Source organism: Triturus cristatus, chromosome 1_1 (assembly GCF_964204655.1).
Source record: "Triturus cristatus chromosome 1_1, aTriCri1.1, whole genome shotgun sequence".
NCBI lineage: Eukaryota > Metazoa > Chordata > Amphibia > Caudata > Salamandridae > Triturus > Triturus cristatus.
In genome coordinates, this window is record NC_140579.1 from 574,546,642 (window position 1) to 574,570,020 (window position 23,379).

The following is a 23,379-nucleotide window of genomic DNA, read 5'->3' on the forward strand; positions in this document are numbered from 1 at the left end:
AACTAACTTTATAAACAAAGCAGTGCGCCACATTTAACAAAGACTATCAGATAGATCGGCGCTGCAGCCAGGCAAGGCAGACATCTGTGTATAATCCTCGGGTCACAGTCTCACATCCTGGACTGGCCAACTGAGCTTTCAGTCCTCTGGAATCGATTACACGAGGACCAAGGAGTTTGGTGTTTGTAAAAACTCTTGCCCGCGTGCAGAGAAGCCATTTAGAGCGCGATGTGCACTGCATAGGCACTTTACATGCTCTTACAGCTTTCTGAATAGGGACATCACCGTCACTAAATGTCAGCACAGCCCGAGGTGGAAGGGAAAGAAGGATGTCTTCCCCCTGAAGAAAAATAGACGGTGTGTGATGTTGAAGGAGGGGAGAGGTGTGCCTTATGTTGAAGGAGGAAGAAAGAGTATACCTTCTTCATTATGATAAGTGGTGGGTTCGTGTTTGTCTGGGAATGTTTTTGGGAAGAAACTGTAAAGTTTTACTTCCCCAAAAAAAGAGGTTGAGGTGCCGCTCACGTTAGATGAGACCATGCGTGTCCTAGGGAGGAAGCGGTACTTCCTCAAAAATGAAAAAGAGCGTGGTGTCCATGAAACGGGCGCCTCGCTCAGTATTAAAGTTAGAAAATAAAATAAAAAAACGATCGTGGTGTCCCTGAACATCAAACTTTTACTAAAAATAAAATTTAAACTGAGCGTGGCACTGCGCTCAGCATGTATGTAAATAAAACAAAGTCAATAAACAAAATAGTGCTTGCCACTACGTAAAACATACCGTGGAGCGAGCCAAGTACTTGATAATCTGAATTTTGGATTGTTTGAATAGATAGCCCTGAGACGTCTAGAAAAGATGCCTCATTTGAAAAGATGCATTTCTCTTGGTGGAAATTACTCTAGGTAGATTGCATTGACACTTATTTGGTTTATGAAGTTAATGATGAATACGCAAAATGATTTTTTGCATTGATAATGTACTGTTCTTTTCTTTTCCATGACAATCAACTTATTTCAATTTTATCATTGATTATATAGCATTAATATTGCCCAAGGTAGTGGAGCGCTGTACAAGGTCAAAGGCAAAGTTGCAGTGAATGTGTGATTGGAGGGGTAGCTGATTCCTAAGTGCATAATTGGACAGTTACTGAATTATGATGTAGTGTTCTTTAAAGCGACGTGCCTTGACACATTTCCCACAAAATGGAGCAGAATTGAGGTGTGGTCCTGATGGATACAGATGTTGTTCCAGATCCTTGATGTTTAGGTTCTATGAACCTCGACCAGTTTTACTAAGGATACGAGAATGTGTAATTGATTGGTTATTGAATTTGCCTTTTGGATTCCCCTCCTTTATATCTGTCCTACCTCACGAGCACTTTCCTTTTTCACACTCCCCATGGAGCAACCTCTCTCTCTATTTGGAGCATTGAATATGGTGATCTGTTATAAAAGTAACTAAATAATAAACAGTCACTATTGGAGCGATATTTTGTGCCTTTGTCTCTTTTGAGGATATCTTGTTTGCATTGTAAAGAAAATGGTGGTACATTAATGATACAATGCTAATTCTATATGTACCGGATGCCCTTTGACTAATGAGTGTTTTTCATACCTGAATTGTAGCTTTAAAGAAGTCTAGGACAATTGTTTCCTATACCAATCATTACCTAGGTCCGTGGACAATTGTGGGTTACCCCATTAAATCCTAATGGATGCTCACCATAGCACCACGGATGCCTGGATTATGCTAGTAATGCCCACCATTATACTAGGGCCACAGGAATAGGTACATATAGGCCAGTCATGCTCAGAGTAGGTCTATGATGACTGCCAGCATACCACAACTAGACCAAAAATACTAAAATAGTCAAAAATGACCATTGTTATGCCATTGGCACTATTATGTCAGGAATGGACTCAATTATGCCAAATATAACACTCTTATGATGAGGCTAGTATATATATATGGTGGTTCTTGGCACCAGGCACAGTTTCAGGAAGCAATAGTGTTTATTATGGGCACACACATAAATGTTGATGAATCTCTTAATTTTCTCTGGTCTGGATCATACCCTGTTCTCCTCGGGTCTTGAGGTGATCATGCATCTAACTGACACATTTTCACTCGGACTCCTGCAGTCCCGCACTTTGGTGGGTCAGGACTGATTACAGCTCAGGCTACTGCTGCCATACATTTTTGATGGTGCACTGTTCACACACATGTTGTGACTGATAAAGGAGGGACTACAACATTGTCAATCTCCTTGTGGCTTAATTAGATTGAGATTGGATACAGACTGGTATGTAGCAGGTCCTATAAGCCAGCACAGTGTGTGTTTGAGTGTTAGTATTAGTTACTGTGATAAGTTTGGCATGGCTGTCACTCTTAGGGTCTTGAAATGATCAGTGCTGCCTTCTTTAATAGGCACCAACTCTCTGAAATTGATACTGGGCTTGACTTCACCTCAGAGAGCTACTTTGAAGGTACTGGAGAGCTACCAGTAGCTCCCGAGCTACACATTGGAGACCACTCTAGGGCTAGGTGTGATTGCTTGGATTAGCAGTGTGATGTGCTGGGTGAGACACAAGATGCTCTCTTATCTTGCAGGTTGCAGTGGAGAAAGTGTAAAGCACAAAGTTTGTAAGTACGGTAACCTAATTTAAAGTACTGAAATGAGTAACACGTATGAATAACAAGTTTCTAATTTCAAGTGTTATTTTTATTAAAGAAATAGTTGGTGGTGCAGATACGCCATATGAAAAAGGAATTTTCAGCCTGGAATTGGTCATCCCGGAGAGGTAAATGTTGCACATGAATGTGGCAGCAGGAAGTATGAGGAGTAATTAGTTGACCTAATTCTGATATCTACTTTCCACAATGCTTCTGATTTCTAAGTATAATTTACAGGATATTGCAAGTAGATTAGCGCATTTTGTGGCATACAACTGCACTTTTTCAGAAATGTATTTTATTCGCATTGATTCGTTTTTAACAATAAAAAAAAAAAATGCCAACTCTTCCAACAGGATGTATTTTGATGTTAAATAGGCATGTTTAGACTAAAACATTAGTAGATCTTGCTACACAACCATTTATGGGAATATTCCTAGGCCAAGCCCACACTGGAATGAGCATTGGGGGGTACACGATGCTGGTCTGCATTCTGTTAGTCTCAAACCATTACTACAATACTGATCTCTTACAATATCATCTTAAGTGGACACGAATTATAGCAATTCTTTTTCCTCCAGGGGTCATTGTCACAACTCACGTTCTCAATATTTTTTTTGTTTTGCAGATATCCGTTTGAACCCCCGAAAATCCGTTTTTTGACTCCCATCTATCATCCCAACATTGATACTGCAGGAAGGATTTGTCTGGACATTCTCAAACTGCCGCCAAAGGTATGAATGACGCACAGCTTTAGTGGGGGCTTTTAGTAAAAGGTTTTAAGAGACCACAGTTTCACTGCAAGTGACAGTCTTCGACAAACCCATTCATGATGACTTGAATCTAGGACAAGTAGAGGCCATTTAGTTCTGTTTTTAATTATTTTGTACACAGAGTTCAGAATGAAACTCTTTTTTTTCTAGTGATGCTTCTTTTATATTGTCAGGGTGGAATCCCAAGTTACTTCACACCCAGCTGTTCTTGCAATTTAGTGTGTATTATGTTACAACGTGTTTGAATGCAACTCATAAAGAAAACTTGTTATTTGTTTTCTTCTGTAAATAAAAAGTCGGGGATGGGGGAAGCAGGCGGGAGTGATCCTTATTGCTCTTTTTCACGTTGCATCTTTGAAGTACCACCTTGTGAAGCAATTTGTGGTTCACACACCTGTACATTGTCTCCTTGGCACCCAAGAGAGAGATGGTCTTTCTGATAGAAATGTTTTATTTGTAACTGCTTTCAATAATGCTGCTGCTCTGAAATTATTTTCTCCTTTCCAAAGGGGGCCTGGAGACCTTCTTTGAACATTTCCACCTTGCTCACGTCTATACAGCTGCTGATGGCAGAGCCCAACCCTGATGATCCCCTCATGGCTGATATTGTAAGCTTTAGTTCTTCAATGTTACATTTTTGTTACATGACAACGTGCAGCTCAGTCACTCCAACAATGATACATATGGACTGATCGTTTAAATGAATATTTGCATGGTCTTTCCACGCTGTTCATATAAAGCTGTTCACAAAACGAATGGAATGAATAGGAATGGAGGTCAGTTCCTGTGATGAGAACGAACAGGGTGGATTGTTGAGACTATTTTGTATTGCTTGAGTGTGTAGGGCAATGGAGATGATCTTGATTATAAGTAACTGTGCCACCTACTTTTCAGGACATCTATGTTTCTTTCCACGCACTATGTTCCTTTCCACGCACTATCACCCAAGCCTCTCACTGACGTTCGGTCAGAGGTCCGCTATTCATTTTTATTGTTAAGGAAAAAATGTGAGTCAAGTATCCATGAAGAAGATGGAGAAATTACAAGAGGGACAGATGGCTCAGTCTTGTTTCCTACTTCGCTACTGTAAAGTCATGGTTTTAGAAATGCATTTGATATTCTTGCGTTGTCTTCTCTAGACTGAGCCATCTCGTTCTTTGTGATGGTTGTTCTAAATTCTGAAGACCATATCCCTCCTAATGGGACTTCCTTGTTGCCAGAACTGTTGGCAAAGCCGTGTATTTATCATTTCCAGAGTTGTAAAAGGTTGTCTGTTGCATGCTAGAGACCCTTGTGGTCAATTTTTAAGGTGTGAAAGTTTGAATTGTAACTGTATGTAGGAGAGTAGAATATGCCTCTTATGTTGCCCCCACTTTTTTTCTGATGTTTACACTGGTTTCTGGCTCTGGTCTGGCTGGGACCCTGCTAATCAGGGCCCCAGCCTCTCTGTTCTCTCTAAATAACATGGAGTGCATATTAGGTGCACTAGTGATTGGATACTGTGGTGCCTTATGAGTCCCTAGTATATGGTACCTTGGGTACCAAGGGGATAGGTACTTCACAGGCCTACCAGGGGCTGAAGCATGTATTATGCCACCCCTGGGAAGCAGACTAAATCTGACACCACAGGCCTGCTACTGCAGCCTGGGTGATGTGGTGCTAGCACTCCTCACTGAGATATAGGTTCACTATATCTCTCCTGCACACACATTTAAACTTATCAGTCACCCTTAAGGCAGGCCCTATCAATCCTGAGGGCAGGGTGCTTGGTTTCCATGTGAGGGGGTGCCTCTGCAGCTCTCCGAGTCCATTCTCTGGGGTTGTTTGTGAATGCGGTCAAACCATATACTCTTAAGTGCATTATAACCTAGCGGTAAATGCTAACTTTGGGATGGCTGCATCAAAACATGTCGTGCTTGGTGTCAAACGCTTTGGAATCATACCCCCACACCAGTAACTGGTGTGGGAGTATGATCCCACCCTTCTAGAGGGATAGACATGTACCTACTGTGGAAACACGGTAGCATCCTGAAGAGCCCTGGCATCACAAAATGGATGCCACCAGTCACAGACACTGGGCTGCCCTCCTGCTGATGACCGAAACTCGCAGTGGAGGAAGCCCAACAATAGGTATCCTGTCACAGGGAGGTGTGACCACCTCCCAGACGGGGTTTAGTGTATTGGGGCTGGGTGGGTGCACTCCTAGAGTGCTTTGAAGTCCTGCACTGGGGGAGCAGTAGGCTCCTCTGTGCATACACCAGTTCAAACCGGCTCAGGGGCTACCTGCCCCTGCTCTGGCATGAAACTGGACAAAGGGAAGTGGGTGTAGCCACCCACTCCCCTGACCCTCCCATAGGTGGGGTAATAGAGCTAGTCCCTCCCTTCCTTCCAGTATAAGTTTAGGGAACCCTTGCGATTGCAAACTAGATACCCCTGGACGACGCTCTGAAGACGAATCCCGGACCTTAGACGTTCCACTACCTCTGGAAGACAGAAGAATCTCCCTTGGAGTCAAGGAGTGACTCCCCTGCTTGGCAGGCACCCAAAACTTCAATCAACGGTCGCAAACTCCATCGCTCCCGCCGGAGCCCGATGTCCCTGCAGCCGAGCAAGAGGATTTCCTGACTTCTCCAAGGCCATCATGAGTCTCCAGCGACTCTGAGGCAAGTGGACCCCACGAGTGACGAGGAACCGCAATCCCTGGGTACCGTGCACTATTTTCGAGTGTAACCCCTTCACGACGTTCTACGAACCTGTGCTTTGGGCCACGTGTGGTCCAAGCCTCTAGCAGGAATCCCTCCGAAGATCAGAGGCCTACCCCGTCCCGAGTGACCGTGGGCCCCTGTTGAGTGGATCCTCGTGAGGTGTCTTCGCGATCCTTTGCCGGTTGGCTTGTGGGTCCCCTGAAGACTTTCCTACAGGTCCAAAGGGCTCCCCTGGTAGCTCCAGGCCTGCCCTGACTTACCCTCGCTGGGTGAGTCCCTCAGACCTTGCTGGTCTGCACAGCTGACTTTTTGTCCTTTCCCCGAGACTTGCTGTTACCAAGGCTTGTTGGCTCCAATCTAGTCACCGACACCGCAGTAAGCTGCAGACTTCATGGGACGACTGTGGGCATCCATCTCCCTTGCCCCGGGTCACTGCCAAGTGACTTTGAACATTGTCCCCTCTGCTTTCAGGTCTTCCTTCTTCTGAATCCAGCCTTGGATTCCACCGGACACTTCTCCTGTCTTCACAAGCAGCAAGTCTTCATTGGCTCCCATTGAAAACGACGCCGCGACCCGACACCAAAAGACACCTATGCACCCGCCTTCCCTGGGTGAGGTAACTCCAGCACTACGGTGCTGGCTCTAGAACTACTTACCCTGTAAGTGACTTGCTTGTAGACTCTCCCGAAGTATCCTTAAACTCTTAATTTCTAATCGCGACTTGCTTCATTGAAGTCAATAGGGATTCGCGGCTGTGTTCTCACACTGCATGCGTCTCCCGTGGGTCCTTTACTTACCTGCCTTGGGTGGTTTCGTGAGGCCCCGGCGCTTCTGAAGGCCCTAGGCCTTGTCCCTTTGCAAGTCGTTGTTCTTAAGTCTCTTTTTTTAGTATATGGTCTGGTACGCCCCTAGGGCCCCAGCCATATTTGTGCTTAACTTATTGTGAAACATTGATTGTGCATATGTTCCTGCCTTCTAATCTCATAAAGAGATTAGTAGAGAGTTGTTTAGTAATACATACATATATATTTGATATATATACCTGTGTGGTATCCTTTCATTTGGTAAGTCAAGAGATTATAAGGTAAAACAAGCTGCTTTACATTCCTCTAAAGACTTGGCCTGAAGGCTACTCTCCACAGCTACCACTAGGATAGCTTTCTTGAAAGGTTGTCTTAAACCTACTACCATAAGAGTCGAATTGTACTGGTGCAAGGTGTCCACTTTAAATAGTGAACAGCATATACCAGGCCAACTTCTCACACTGTACCACATATATCCAAAATTGGAGGCCTAGGGATCACACTACACTATGAAGTATGTGTGTTTTAATCCGCTCAAAATAATGGGCCAGAAGATATTGGGCTTTGGTGTTTTTAAGTAGCTGGTGGGTCATTACAAGGCGCGAGAAACTAAATAGATGATTATTTTAAGAAGCTAGAAAAGATGTTTCACCTGATAACTACTTTCGTATCCGTGGTATGTGTTCCCACTTATTGTCTTCACAGATGTATAACTTGGCATATTTCTTCTGATTTTAGAAACTGTTGTTTCCTTTGAAACGATTCTGGAAACAACTCCTCTCTTTGAAGAGTCTTGTAAATGTTACAAAGCCACAAAGGTTAACCAGAGGGCCCAAGTTGACTGGGCTTTTCCTTGTGGTGTAATGCTTTATAGTTAATGGACACAGGTCTTGGATTTCTTATAATGATGGGACCTGTCTTGCAAAGGTTCCCATAAAATGGTCAAGCCTATCTTAAAAAAGCCCACCTTGTACCCCAAGGAACCAAACAACTATCGGCCCTTCTCCCTTTTTATGGGAAAGTCCTGGAGTCCCTAATTAACAGGCAACTCTCAACCTTTCTAGAGAGTAACAAGCTGTTGGACTCCTCCCAATCTGGGTTTCGGGCGGCTTATATTACGGAAACCTAATGACAACATTAGACTCCCCATGGACACTGGACAGTCAGCCATGTTGGTCCTTCTCGATCTATCAGCCACCTTTGACACCATCTCCCACAGGACTGTAGTGAATTGTCTGTGGGAGTTGGGAGTCAGGGGTAGTGCTTTGAACTGGCTCAGGAGTTACCTAACTGACCGTTCTTTGAAGGTACACATTGGCTCCTTTGTCGCCCGCAGACAAGTGATAGGCAAGGGAGTTCCCCAGGGTTCCATCTTAAGTCCTACTCTCTTCAACTTATATGTGGCACCCCTAGCTAAAGTGATCAGATCGCATGGTTTTGATACTGTGTCGTATGCAGGCGACACTCAACTACTGATCACGCTCAGCCCAGATCTAACGGACACTAAACTTCGATTCATGAAGTGCATGACTGACATCAATGTCTGGATGCAAACCAATCATCTGCAACTCAATGCCAGTAAGATGGAGATCATTCTTTTCAGGAATGCCCAAGCTCTATGGTCCAGTAATTGGTGGCCTCCCAATCTCAGCCCATGTCTATCTTCCAAACTGGTGGTTCGTAACTTTGGGGTGATGATCAATAATAACTTGTCCAGGAAAGACCATGTCAATCATGTGACGGGTATCTGTTATGGACTAATGCAAAGTCTTTGCAAGATCTTCCAATGGATCCCAGTTGTATCCAGGATGCCGCTGGTCCAAGGACTAATCATCAGTCTGTTTGATTACGGAAATGCCCTGATGGCCTCCATCAATGAAGAGCTTCTCACCAAACTCCAGGTGCTACAAAATACAGCTGCTAGACTTGTATTAAACCTACCCTCACGGTCCCCGTCGGCACCTAGTCTGAGAGCTCTTCGCTGGCTTCCCATCAGGAAACGCATCCATTTTAAGATCAATTGCCTGGTCCACAAAACCATCCATGGGAACGGGCCATGCTGTCTTGCTAAGAAACTAACTCACCTGGTATCAACCTACCAAAACCCTTAGGTCCTCAACCAAATATCTTCTCACCCCTTGTAAGATTCGCACCGCCAGAAATGGTGGCAGATGCTTCGCACACCTCGCTCCTACTCTGAGGAATTCGCTCCCTCTGCAGCTACGTATCAAAACTGACCACATACAGTTATGGAGAAATCTAAAAACCTGGCTATTCTTATCTCTCTTCTTCCTCCTAGTTTTCTTCTCTTTTTTCTCTCCTCTTCTTTCTTTCCCACCCCAAGGTTTTTGCCAGTGCTTTGAGACCCACGGGTGATATGCGCGCTCAATACTATCCTATGACTATGACTAAAGCAACGCTTCTGATTCCTTTGCTTTCAGGCCTGAGCAAGCTATTAATTAATATGTTTGGCTACTTCCATCTCCCTATCAGCTACTCAGCATCTCATTTAAAGTTCTTGTCTACTGGAGTGAAATGATAAACTCCACGGAATTCAGAAAATGTGGCAAAAGGAACAGAATAGTTTCTTTATGTATCCTCTACTTCTGCTCCTATAGATAGAGAGCAGCTGGATGCATGCCACAGCAAAAGAAACATTTAAAGCTTTAACTACAGCCCTCAAAAGCAGTAAGCTCACTAGAGCTTTGCGGGTTTGGGTAGCCTAGCTAGTGATGACCGGCAAGACTTGAGTTAGTCATCGAAGATAAAATCTTATCCAGTCATATGTGTCTGTCGATGTGGCACATATGTTTGCTTAAAATTAGTGTCATGATCAATGCATGTTGAGATTTTTAAAAGGTTGAAGGAAACTCGATTCTTCGTAAAATGTATTTATTTCTTGGGTTCATCTGTTTGTGGTTACCATGCAAATCATCAAGGGTATAAAATGAAGAATGAAGCAGATACTTTGCAAGTGGTGAGTCCAGAGGGGAAATAGTACTCCTAACCATAGTGGAAGCACTCAGAGAATAGGGTTTAACAATATTTTCAGTTTGCACCATGCCACCAGCAGCAAGGAAAACAATTACAGCAAAGATCTTGATTTCACCAGCACAGGAGGAAGGGGACTGAAATCTTCAACAATGGCTAGGAATGCACCTCAAGCCTCCAGACAATTAATACCCTCACTGTTATTCTCTCTGGCAGTGAAGAGCATTGCGCAAAATCCAAGCGTGATTTTGGTGCTGTCTTTTTCAGAACCTTGTTTAAGTTTTTGTGGTACAGAGGCAAAATGCATCTTGGCATACAGGTGATATATATAATACGGGTATAATTGAAAATCACAATTCAATATGGCACATAAACATGGGAGAGTTTAATGCAGAAACTATGTGGGTGACTGTGGAGGCAAAAAACCCTTACAGTCAAAGTGAGAGGCAATAAAGTGCCACCCACCCTAGTATAACAGGAACAAACATTGCTGATAAACCGGAGGGAAAGCCGGGCCTACATAAACCCCAACTGTGCAGTTCTGCAAACATATAACCTGAGCCTCCATGATAAGAATGTGCATTTCTACATATTTACGGAATGGATTCTGTACTTTTTTCAGATGTACTCATCTTATCTCTTATTAGGGTCAGTTTTCATTGAATAAGTTGACCAACACCGTTTGGGGGGCTGAGGGAGGTGGACAATTTGCAGGAACGAGCAATGGTGAGCCTTGTTGCAAGAATCATGTGAGTAGGAAGTCTGTCTGTTAGGCTGGCAAAAGGTACTGAAAAGATCAGGACACTGGAGTTACGCAGGTAAGTTTTTATTAGGCCAGCAGGACCGATGCGGCCACTTCTTCCTTTAACAACTGTAACTTCCCAACAGTCCCCATTCTAGAATCCAACCCAACCCAACAACATTCTACTCATGCCTTCGCGCGCAACCACGTGAGTGGCCAGAGCAGAAGCAATGCAACCCAGCACATCTTTCCCCAATACAATAAACAAAAGAAAATTAAAAACCATAACCATTCAAATTAGAAATATTTCTATAACATGTCTAAAAATACCTTAAGCTTGTCAGCATTAAGCTCTTTAACATAGCAAAAATAAATGTTGACGGCCAGACAATTACCATTAAATTAATGCATAACATACTCTCGGAACTTTCTTGGCAACCTAGTTATCCTGGAAGAAGGTACAGGGGCCCTCGCCTCAAAGTGCTCCTCTCCATGATCGGCTTCAGACTCATGCTTCCCGAACACACCATCTTGATGTAACTTAGTCACTGTGATTTTACTTTTGTTCCACCCTCTGCCATCTTCCAATTTCACTGCACTCCTGTTGACTCTCACAACAGTCGTAAGGTCAGAGAACCTATATTCTCCCTTAGTTAGAATCCTAGAACATTTTGCCCTAACCTGATCACTAACATTCACTCTCAATTCTCTGGTCCTTCTGCTGAACATATTTGTTTTGAGCTTCTACTCTCTTATTGCATACTTCCCTTATTTTTCCTTTGGGTAACTCAAACTCACCTATCCATCTCCTCAACATTTTGGAAGAGGGAACTCGTCCTCTCAACAAAATGAACGGAGAAATCTCCGTGTCAGCGTTGGCTATTGTGCGCACTGCCCGTAACATTTTCTTCAGTTCTTGCTTACAATTCAACCCACTGGCTTTTGACAGTTATACATTCTCCTTGATCAGCCTATTAAATCTCTCTACGAGACCATTGTAAAGAGAAGTTTAAGTATGTTTTATGCCCATGAATTTCATAAAGTCCCCAAATTGTGTCGCAGTGAAGTGACATCCATTATCGGAAAGTGCCTCATCAGAAACCCCTTCCATTTTGAAAAGTTGAAAAAATAAAATAAAATGCCGTATTTAAAAAATGGGTATAATTTGTTGTTGGTGAACTAAATTGATTTTCAAAAGAGAAAGTTTACCAAAATCTGACACGTAGACTGTTTACTAGAATCCGACACAGTCTGTTTTCATGAATTCAGCAAAGATTATCATGATGCCGAAGCAGGATTAATTACAAATAAATAACTTTTTCTTCCTTGTAAAAACAACATGCAGAGTTCTCATTCTAACAGTCGCACTGAACCAATCTTCAGCGAAAACAAGCCTGCTTATATTTAATATGCAGGTAGCATCCACCCACGTTACTTGACAGAGCACAGTATGTTGTGTATACATTCAATTGAGTTTTAAAATAAAGGATACTTATTGCAATGAATTCTAAACTAAATGTTTCATAACTGCAAACTTTAGCTGTGTTCCGCTTATGTGTTTTTTTATAGTGATCTTTTACACAGGCAAGGGTGTGGTCCGCAATTCACTAAAACTTCCACATACATTGCACATTTCTGCAACTTCATTTAAATGACCTGTACTAAGCACCACAACTATCCTATTACCCAACCAGTTAATTTGAATCCATTTATGTTTTTTAGTCATCTGAGTATAAATACAACAAGCAGATGTTCTTAAAAAATGCTGCCATCTGGACAGAGAAGCATGCTGTTCAGGGGAAGGAGGTAAGATTAAAACTTCCTTTGATGTTAGCTGGGTAAATATGAAAAAATAGAACTTGGCCTATGGGGGGACTGAATGAATTTCCTTTGGTAGATAATTCGTTTTGTCCAAGCATCTCTTTGATTGTTTATGATTAGGGCTGCCTGTTTTATGGTATTTCTTTTTTTTTAATCTCTTAATCAGAAATGAGAGTCTGGGGTTCTGGTCGCCTTAAAAAACCCTCATTCACGAAATAAGCGCGGTTGCTGTATATCTTGTTTCTCTGCAGGAATGGTTACGTGAAAAGCATCATCATAGGGTCTTGGTTATGCTTTCCTCCACCTGGAGGAAGACCATCTGGTATTTACAGTAGTGATTAGAGATCATGAAGGTAAGGGTGCAGTGTCATTAAAATTACCTCCATCTGTCGATCTTGGTTTCGAAGATGGGGTAGAGGTAAAAACAAGGTGGTGGTGCGGTGATTGAAAGGAAACTGTTCTATCGCACCTGTTTGAAAAAGTAGCTGGTCGACATGTTTTAGCCCAGGTGTGCCCAGTAGGGTCTGGGGGCTTTCTTCAGGACCAATGGAGAGCACATTGTCCAGTCGTAACGTGGAAAGATAAGTAGTGCACTTACCCTTCTTCTTAAGTGCGACTGTTCGCACACTTACGAGTTGTATATGTAATTGTGTCTACAACTTAAATCTCGTTCTATGGACAGAGTTGGACCCGATGTCACTGCTGTAAAAATCCGGATTTTTGTGTTGGGGAATATGGAGTGTATAGAATTCTTGCCATTGTCAGATTTTGCATTTCATTGATGGATCCAGGGTAGTTACTGGAGTCCGAGTCAGTGGTGTAACATAGGCCCCGCAACCCCTGTGATGTGGGGGCCCTCATCACAGTACCCTGACCTGAGGGCATTAAGTCCTGAGAGGGGCCCCTCTATGTAGGGGGGGGGGGGCTCAAGTTTCGTTACACGACTGGTCAGTCTCTCATGACTCTGCCTTCATCTGTTTTTTCATAGACTTTGGTAAGCGTCTCTACTGAGCCATAATGATTTTCCCCGTCCACCATCTCCAAAGAGGGCAGAATGCCATCACTTATCTTCTCATTAGACTACACAAAGTTCCCCATATCTTCCCCAACTTTTCCTTCATCACTGACTCCCCATTACTCTAACAAAAGTAATCCAGTTCAAACACTTTGTCTTATGTCAACAAATCCAACTAAAAGGGTATCCTTTCCTCATTTTAGAAAGTCTCCCACAACATGCCCGTCAGATACTTTTACCCACGCACACCAAGTGCGGGCAGAGCTTCAGAAGTCATCCCACTTGCGACCTGGCGCAAAATGAAGAAAAGGAGACTTGTCACTAGACCCATGGAAGAACACAGATGAACCACTAAAGGGGGGGGGGGGGGGTCATAAAGGTAGTACTATAGAAAGAGAAAATTGGAGGGAGGAAACATAAGAGGGAGATCTTTGATAAAGAATTGGTGAATTGTGGGAAGAAGTGATTAGTAGATCAGGCAACATGGGATCTGCACACATTCGCTTATCAAGCACTACCTGGATTAAAAAAGATGGGATCCAAGTCTTTTTAAGGGAGTAGTGATCAAAGAAGGACTCTTCCCCATCTCTTATTTTTTTTCTTACTCTAATGTGGTCAGTGAATTTTGGCTTTGTGGAATACCCAATGAAACAAGGAAGCGCATAACCTGACAACAAAGTCGCATGAAACCTCTTTCCTGCTGCAAAACCCTCTGACTATTAAAATGGAGATCTTATCAGTGACCACAACAGAAAAGTGGAACAGGTATACACTAAACAATAAATAATGGTATACATGAATGTAATACTCCTGTGCACGTTTACCCAAGCAATTACAATTGCATAAATGTTCTAGAGATCGACATTTCCTGAGCCAGGGCAAGAGCGCGTGTTACAGCAAACTTTACAGTTGGAACACATGTCTAAATCAAAACTGTCCAGGCAGCTGTGGTTTGCTAATGCTGTGGGATAATTTTTGCGACTTGTTAGGCCTGGTGTTCATAGATGGGGAAACCAAAGAATGGTGACTGTTAAACACTGGTGAAATTACTGAACTCAATAGATACTTACGTTCTCACTGCGAGGCATAAGTGAGTCTTTCTGGATTTGGTTGATATGTTGATGCTTGTGTTCTCGCAGTGAGAACGTAAGAAGCTATAGGAAGTCACTTGTCGTTGGGTCATCAACAAAAAGTACAGGCCTGATGGATATCAAGGCCACGAGACAAATCAAGATCACCCCTCAAGGAATGACAAGAAACCTGCCAAGAGCGTCCAACCCATTTCTCTGTGATGTTATTGACACACCTATGTAAGACAGTGTAAATACAGTGAAAACATAAAGGTCCCTGAAAATTATGAAGGTGAGCTATAGGAGGATTGTTAAAATAAAGTATAATAACCATCAACAGAATGGAGGTTTTAGACCAAAAGATAGGTGTATTCTGTTTTATACTAACTCTATATTAACTTGCTCAGAGTTGAGAAAATCCAAGACCATAGTTCCTGCATGACGCCAGGCCCTCACCGATATTGAAAGGGATATACTTGAACCGGCGGTTTAGCGCACAACTAGGGGACTGGATTACTTTGTAGTGCGTTATGAGCTATTGGCAGATAGGCCCTCTGGTTTGGCGGCCCACTAACTCACATCGTAGTTACTTTTTAATTTTCCTTGCTTCTCTTGATTTGCGGACTGCTTCCCGTCCCTTTTTTCTCCCGTCTGTTTTCTATTCACAACTGTCCATTCTTACACCCTCCATAATCATATGTCCTGTGCCTCAACCCCTTAACCCACTCCTATGTAATGTTTCGGGGACTACAGACTTCCTGGGTACACAGACCATTCTCAAGTGCTAAAAAACAGTTTATACAGGAACACAAGAGGACATTACCCATAGCCCACAGTTAATAGATATCTGTATCGACGGATAAAGACCAAATATAAACACCTGTGATCATTTCAACTGACTTGATTAGGTACATAGACCATGTACACAAGTGTATACTGTCTCAAAATAACACCTGGGGCTGTAGGGACCACTTGAAAGTACCCACTTAATAATTTGCTATATTAACAGGGACCAACCTTAATACCCCTTTAGCTTAGTTACGGGTACAGGCTGCCACATAAGTCTAACAATTGTGAATGGGCTGAACACATTTTTTTAAAGAGCGAGAAATCCATTGACTCCAAATGCCCTACCATAATGTTACTTCAAAAAAGAGAGTGAAAGAGAATGCAAAACTAAAACAGGATTTGGTGAAGAAAGTGATATGTGCAAGTTAGACATACAACATAAGCTTAGGCACAGGCTCTCATACCCCTTACAGGAAAGGAGGAGGAACTATTTTAATGAGGAAACCTCTGCTAGCAAGAGTTTTGCAAACATGGTCTAAACCAGCCGGACACTATATTTTGCTAAAAGGGAAATTGAAAACATTAAGGTTGTGTTAGGCTCAGTTAATGCTCCTGTTGGGGACAAAGACTTTCTTGCATCCATATATAGAACATTACTGTCTATTGCATGGACAGATGTAGTATGGAGGAGGAGACTGGAACCTGATGATTTAAGGTCCGACTCCATTTTTGAGTAGGCCCCAACTCCCATTTTAGGTACTGCAAGTCTCCATCTTTCCCGATTTATGCAGAATCCTTGTCATGTCTGCCATTAATGCAGATGTTGTCTGATCTTATCTTTCTAAGCACACTGGAAGTGTAAAGTTAATCATTCTTTATTCAGTTCAAAACAAGTTAACCATAAAAGAATTATAATACTGTACAGTATAAAATTGAAATACAATCAAAACCGACTATCAAGTGCATGTCTGGCTGCATTGATGACCAAGGAAAAGCAATAATTCAAATAGTCATAGTCTAGAAAACATCACAAAAATCTTTATCAGTCTAATGTCATAGTGTCCCTCATCCTGACAGCACAATTTAAAATACAGGCATCATGAAAGCAAGTTTGGAAATCAGTTAACTTCTGTAAGTATTGCAGACCAGGCCTGGCTTGCCTAAAATTCATTCTAGTAAAAAGTATCTTTTTTGAAAAATCATCTGCGCATATGTGAATAAGAAGAACAAACAAAAACAAAATGCAGTGTATCTTGAACAGAGCAACATCACAAAGGCAGTATCAATGTTTTCTGCAGTCCAGGCATTTGCACACTCAACAGATGAATTAAATTGAACCTGGAACGTTTCAACAAAAGCAATAAGTGTTTGACAAATCATAATTTAGATATGGTTCCAAGAACAAAGTAGTTTGAACCAAAATGTAGGATCCCACAGAAGGCAAGGACAGGCCTCCAATTTCCCTTTCATCGAACTTAGAAGTCAAAAAAGCACTCTTAACCCCATGCAGTGTCCTCCATAACGATGGTTTCAGATTGAAGAAACAAATAGGTTTGTGTCTGTTACCACGGTGCCCCTGATCCCATTGCAGGGATTGTTAGTAACCCAAAAGCAATCACTCTGCTTCAGTAGTGTATTGGGTAGGGTTCTGTGGGCTACAATAACCTTTCTTTCACTTTCAGCATTGGTGCATTGAACTGAGTTCACCTGTGTCACCCGTGAGTGGGAAAGCAAATCTTGTAGAACTACGCCAAAGTCGTAGTTTACACAACAGTAGTAATTTCCTACGCACTTGATTATTCGGGTAATCGTAGACCACACTTTAGTAGACCCCCGGCAATTAACAAACCCATTAGAATGGGATTATACATTGACCTCTTTCACACATGGGACTTCATGTCGACTTTTGCTTGAAAGGGTAAATCTTATGAAGAGTAGTTGATGTTTCGATCATAACAAATAGTGCATCTAATCATGACCTCATTATTCTGTTCTTACAAAATCGACCTTATAAGCTCTTCTAAAGGCCTCTTGTGATGGTATATAAATACAGTCTTCCAGAAGATGAGAAACGACTGGTATTCCCTCACATTATACTTGACTTGAAATTAGGGCTTGGCAACCTCTGCACATAACAAATGGACCACAGGGAAAATATATGAGAGAGACGAAATGATGAGCGACTGCTGTTTTAGGTAAGTGGAAACCCAGGCACTGTAAAGAGAGGTAAAATATCTTACATCAGTTTGCACTGTGCCACCAAATGTCTTTAGTTAAACTAAAATGTAATGTCAACTATAAACGCTAAAGAATCTACACATCCATTTCCCACTATCACAAATAGACTGGGTCAACTACTGACCAATCCAGTGGGATTTACTAATACCTTTGCCTCTTTCTACCAAACATTGTACCTTTCCGATCATACTGATACCAATGTCTTAGAGGACACATTTTTAGCTAAAGTGACACTATGGATTCACTAAACGAAGCTGTAGGAAGGTGGATATCTGACTATGGTTACCCCCAAATTTTTGCCTAGTGTCTAGCTGGTTTTTCGACTTAGTTGGCCTGAGATCCTGCCATTCAGGCTCTCAGGCTATCTGCTCTCTCTGTAAAATGGACTCCATGTACCCTAGGTACATACCCAATTGGTTGGATCACCCTGTCAGCCCCTGTACCAGTGTACACTAGGTACCCAGGGCATTGGTGTATCCAAGGCCTGCCAGGGGCTGAAGCATGTATTATGCCACCCCAGGCTTGGCCTAACAATCTGACACAACTGGCTGATCACTCAGCTGGGGTAAGTTGGTGTAATCACCTCTTACTTAGGTGTAGTATACCTATACCTAAACTTAAATGGGACACCTGGTAACCTATAAGTCACTCCTATGGCAGGCCTTAACAATCCTGAAGGCAGAGTGCTTGGTTCCATGTGAGATGGTGCTCTGGCATGAGCTGAGCCTGTCTGCAGTGGTCGGAACAACTTCCTTCTACTGTTTCCAGATATCGTCATACCATATACTCTTAAGTGCATTATGAACCTCGCGGTTAAATGCTATCTTTGGTTTGGCTTTATCAAAACATGTCGAGTAAGGTGTCATACGAATTGGAATACTAACCCCTCGCCAATTCTGGCGACGGGGTTAGCATTCCACCCTTCTAGAGGGACACGACATGTACAGTGCCTGAAACCCGGGTAAAATCAGACATAGCCTCAGCTCCACAAAATGGATGCTGCCACCACAGACACAAGTCTGCCCTCCTGCTGCTGGGAGTCCTTCCAGCTTGGGAGGTGTGGACAAAGGGTTTCCTGCCAGGGGAGGTGCGTGCACCACCCCAGACAGGATTTTGTGTATTGGTCAGGTAGGGCTTGAAAGAAACCAGACATGCCTGTGGCTCACAAGGAGCCTCGGTGCATATGCCAGTTCAAACCGGTCCTGGGGCACACCAGTCCCGGGCCTGGGGCGAGCTGGACAAAGGATTGGGGGTGTAACCACCCCCCTTCCTGGTCCCACCCATAGGGAGGGACCTAGCAGGTAGTCCGGCCCCTAGAATCCGAATAAAGGTAGGAGCTGTGTCCTAAGACTTTAGACATCCTGGAATCAACTTGAAACTAAGAAGAAGACGGGAACTTCGACATTCTGCTGCACAGAAGACTGAAGAAAATCTCCCCTGTGGTCAGGGAGTGACCACCTTGCTAACGCAAGCACCATCCAGCGAATCAACGTCTGCTTTGCCGCCGCCTCCCGCCGGAGCCCGAGCCCAGAGACTGACAAGACCTGGACCTCCAGACCTCTCACCGCCCGATCCACAGTCCCTGCAAAGAGGAGACCCGTGGAGGCACCGAGACACGTGGAGCCAGCCATCTTGGAACGACTACGACAAGCTGACAAGTGCAACAACCGAGGCTCCCTCCAAGTTGTGCTTTGGGTCCTGAGAAGCCCAACCCTCGAGCAGCATCTGCACCAAAGGTGAGCCCTCCAGCATCTCCACGATCTGCGTGGGGCCCTTCTGCATTTTGCCACTCGACGCGCCTAACCGGTTGCTGGCCCGCTGGCTAGTGGCCATCTTGGCGACGAAATCTACGACAAACACCGCTGGTCTGGTTGCTCCAGACTGGCCCTTGCTCCCCTCCAAAGGAGCAATCCCTCTGACCTTGCTGGTCAGAACCAACAGCTGATTTCCGAATCCTCCTACAATTGCTTTTGCCAAGGCTTGTTTGCTTCGATCAAGTCGCCGACACCGCCGACAGCGAGAGCCTGCGTGGGACAGCTCGTGAGCCGACTCCTGGACGTCGTCGACCTTCAGGGACCACGTGGCTGCGGAGACAAGCTACCCCTCATCACCTGTTTGCACCCGACATCGCCTGGTACCCACCTGGTGCCACGCTGGTCACTGGCTAGTGACTGTGAACACTGTCCCCTCTGCTTACAGGTCTTCAACATCTCCGATCCACTCTTGGATCCACTGCATCTCTTCCCGACCGACCGCCTGCAGCACTTTTGTCTACAGGCCCCACGGAACAGATAGAAGAAACCCGACGCACTTCGAGGCCTATGCACCCGCTTCCTGTGGGTGAGGTAAAGCTGGCACACCTGTGCCCAAGTGTAGTATTACATCTCTAGTGCCTGTGTTCCAAATCTTAAGTTCCTAGGTCATCCGGAAGATTCCTTTTGCAGTAACTTTGTACTTTTTACGCACCCATTGAAACCTATGGGAGCACGCGTGTGACTATTTGCTCTGCACACGCCACCCGTGGACCTCCTGGTCACTAACTGACGTTAGCTCCTTGTAGGCCCAGCGATTCTAGAGGCCCTAGGCCTTTTCCCTTTTCTGTTCGTGGTACTTATACCACTATTTTAGTATATGGTTTGAGTGGCCACCAGGGCCTATCCATATAACGTGCAACTTCTGTGTATTCTGTGATAATCTTGTTTGACGATTTGTGCTCCTGTGCTCATAAAGAGACTAGGGGTTACTTTGAGAAATAAATACATATATATTTTGAATATATATCTGTGTGGTGTCCTTTCATTGGTATAAAAGGGGGTTGCATTTGGTAAAACAGCTGGCTTAACACGCATCACGAGTTTAGCCTCAAAGACTGCTTAGCCTACGCTACCACTAGGGCAGCTAGTCCGAAAAGGTTGACTTACAACCACACCATAAGGGTTGCTTGGCATGGTACAAGGTGGTCACTAGAACTAGTGAACAGCATATACCAGGCCAACTTCTCACATTGGTGAGCAGCGGTTGGATTTGAGCTTGCTGTGTTTTACCATTGTAATCTCTTGGTTACCAATTGAAAGATCACATAGGTACCTGTAGGTACATATAAAACAAGATTAGATATACTTAAGTTCTACTGAACTTAGTTGTTGTAGAGCAAAGGGAGTAGCACACCCTGACTACAACTACTAGATAGGTTTAGTAGGTAAACCCAAGTGTAGGTAGATTGCAACACATCCACCCACACTTAAGAGCAATGGCCGGGGCAGAGGGGTCCACTGTACCCATCTCTGTTGAGAGTGACCCCCAGAGGGCACCATCCAGCTTTGCTACCCTTAATCAGAATGAGCTCAGGCATTTGGCAACTCTTAGAGGCCTTAAACAGCCCAAGAACCCAAACTCTGCTGAGCTCAGAGAGCTCTTACAGAATGATGAGAATCAGAGAGCACTCAAGAAAGCTTCCCAGTTAGCCCCCTTAGGGACAGGAACAGGAGGCCCCCCTTCTGAAGATGCCACTGAAGTACCCCTTCCCAATAGTCACCCCTTAGATGGGATGCCTACCACAGAGGAAGAAAGTGATGGGGATACAGATGTGAGTGGGGATGAAGGGAGAACTAGCCCAGTGCCAAGTGTTATACTTGGCCCAGCTAAACTAAGGCTATTGGGGACTGACAGTGGGTTCACCCCATTGGATCTCCCCAGTGGACTTAACACAGGGCTTGGAAGGCAAAGGAATCGCTCAGGTGACTCCAATGCTTCCCATGGCTCTAGAGGCTCTCAAGGTCACTCCAGAAGGAGACTGACCACCCCTCAGAGGAGGGAACATGAGGCCAGAATGCAGGAAGCCCAGCTGAGGATCAGGAAGCAGGAGCTAGAAGTAGCCCTGATGGAAGAAAAACTGAGCAAGGCTAGGCAGCATAGAGAGAGTGGGTCTATACCCACTGGTGGCAGCAATGTCCCTAGGGACAAAGATAGGGTCTTTGACAATAGGAACCTGTCCAAGATTGTGCCCCCCTACAAAAGTGGGGATGACATCCACAAATGGATGACTGCTCTTGAGAGAGCCTGCAAAGTGCAGCAGGTTCCTGAAGACCAGTGGGCAGCAATCTTATGGCTCTCCTTTGAGGGGAGAGGCAGAGATAGACTCCTCACTGTTAGAGAAGAGGATGTCAGAAATTACAGAGTCCTGAAGAGTGTCCTAGTTGATGGGTTAGGCTTAACCACTGAACAGTACAGGTTAATGTTCAGAGACACCCAGAAGACACAGACTCAGGACTGGTCTGAATATGTGGAATGTGCCACTAAGGCTTTGGAGGGTTGGTTGCTGGGAAGTAAGGTGTCTGATTATACAGGATTGTACAATTTGATGATGAGAGAGCAGATTTTAAGTAATTGTCAAAACCAGCTTCTCCATCAACACCTGGTAGACTCAGATTTGACCTCTCCCCAAGAATTGGGAAAGAGGGCAGATAAATGGGTCAGGACCAGGATCAGGCCTAAAAACCAGGGTGGTGACCAAAAGAAAGATACCACCAAGCCTCAAGAGAAGGGTGGGGATAAAGAAAAAGAGAAACCGTCCTCAGGGCCCCAAAACTCCACACAGGGTGGTGGGTCCCAAGCTCCCTCCTCTACCACAGCTAAAAAGCCCTACTGCCATGAGTGTAAAACTCCTGGGCATTGGAAAACTGACAGCGGTTGCCCAAGGGCTAAAAACAAAACTGTTCCTCCAATTACTCCTGTCACACCACCTATTACTGTCAGCAGTAATCCCCCAGGTGGTGGGAGTGCCCCCAGAAATCTGGGTGGGTTTACTTGGGGAACACAGGGGGACCCTGGCTTAGCCAATTCCCCTACAGCAACCACTCTTGTCTGTGATGGTGGCATGGGGTTTGCCAACTTCACTGCCTGTCCCAACACTTTGGGTAGGTACAGACAGGAGCCCTACATCAATGGTACAAAAGCTGAGGCCTACAGAGACACTGGGGCTAGCATCACAATGGTGGCCCATTGGCTAGTTCCCTCTGAGCAGCTTTTGCCCGGTTTCTCCTACCAGGTGACTAACATTGATGGCAAACAGAACAGTCATCCCATGGCAGAGGTATGTCTCAGCTGGGGAGGGGTCACTGGCCCTAAAAGGGTAGCAGTGTCCCCAACCTTGCCTGTAGACTGCTTACTGGGGAATGACTTAGAACTCTCAGCTTGGGCTGGAGTTGAACAAGACACCCATTCTAAAATGGTAGGCCTTTCACAAAAGGGTAGGGGGGTTGTGCCATTCACAACCCCTGTCCAAATAGATTTCCTCCCTGAAAAGGTTGGAAGGGCAGTGGTAGCCACAGCCCAGGCACAGACAGACTTCCCTGTAGGGACTGGCAGAGCTGTGACAGTCACAGCTCAAACACAAACTGAGTGCCCCCCTGAAAAGGTTGGCAAGGCTGTAATGGTCTCAGCCTATACTCAGACTGACATAGGTGTAGTGAAGCCTGAAACAATGGATCACTCCACACAAACTGAGAGTAGTGGGGAGGAAGAAAAGTCTCCCTCTCCCCAGACATTAGGAAAAGGTCAGCCTCCTCAGGGATCTGACCTCACCCCTTGTGAAGGAACTGCCCCAGAGGTAGCCTGGCCTGGCAGAGCCTCTGATGTCAGTGGCCCCTTCCAAGGTGGGATCCAGTCTGGTGCAGGTAGCCTGCCTCTCTCTACCCTGCCTCAGTCAGCCCAGGGCTGCAGAGGTCAGGGAGGCCAGTGGACCCCCAGAGGGCCCCTG

The 23,379-nt window shown here is 44.5% G+C and overlaps 1 protein-coding gene across 1 annotated transcript in view; it reads left to right on the forward strand.

The window, feature by feature from the left end:
- UBE2T (ubiquitin conjugating enzyme E2 T) overlaps positions 1 to 23,379 on the forward strand; it is a 74,209-nt gene that overhangs the window by 21,232 nt on the left and 29,598 nt on the right. Inside the window, exons 3-6 of the mRNA XM_085599702.1 lie at positions 2,733 to 2,802; positions 3,303 to 3,408; positions 3,957 to 4,055; positions 12,411 to 12,494. Coding sequence (XP_085455828.1) covers positions 2,733 to 2,802; positions 3,303 to 3,408; positions 3,957 to 4,055; positions 12,411 to 12,494 — 359 coding nt within the window. The remainder of the gene's footprint in view (positions 1 to 2,732; positions 2,803 to 3,302; positions 3,409 to 3,956; positions 4,056 to 12,410; positions 12,495 to 23,379) is intronic.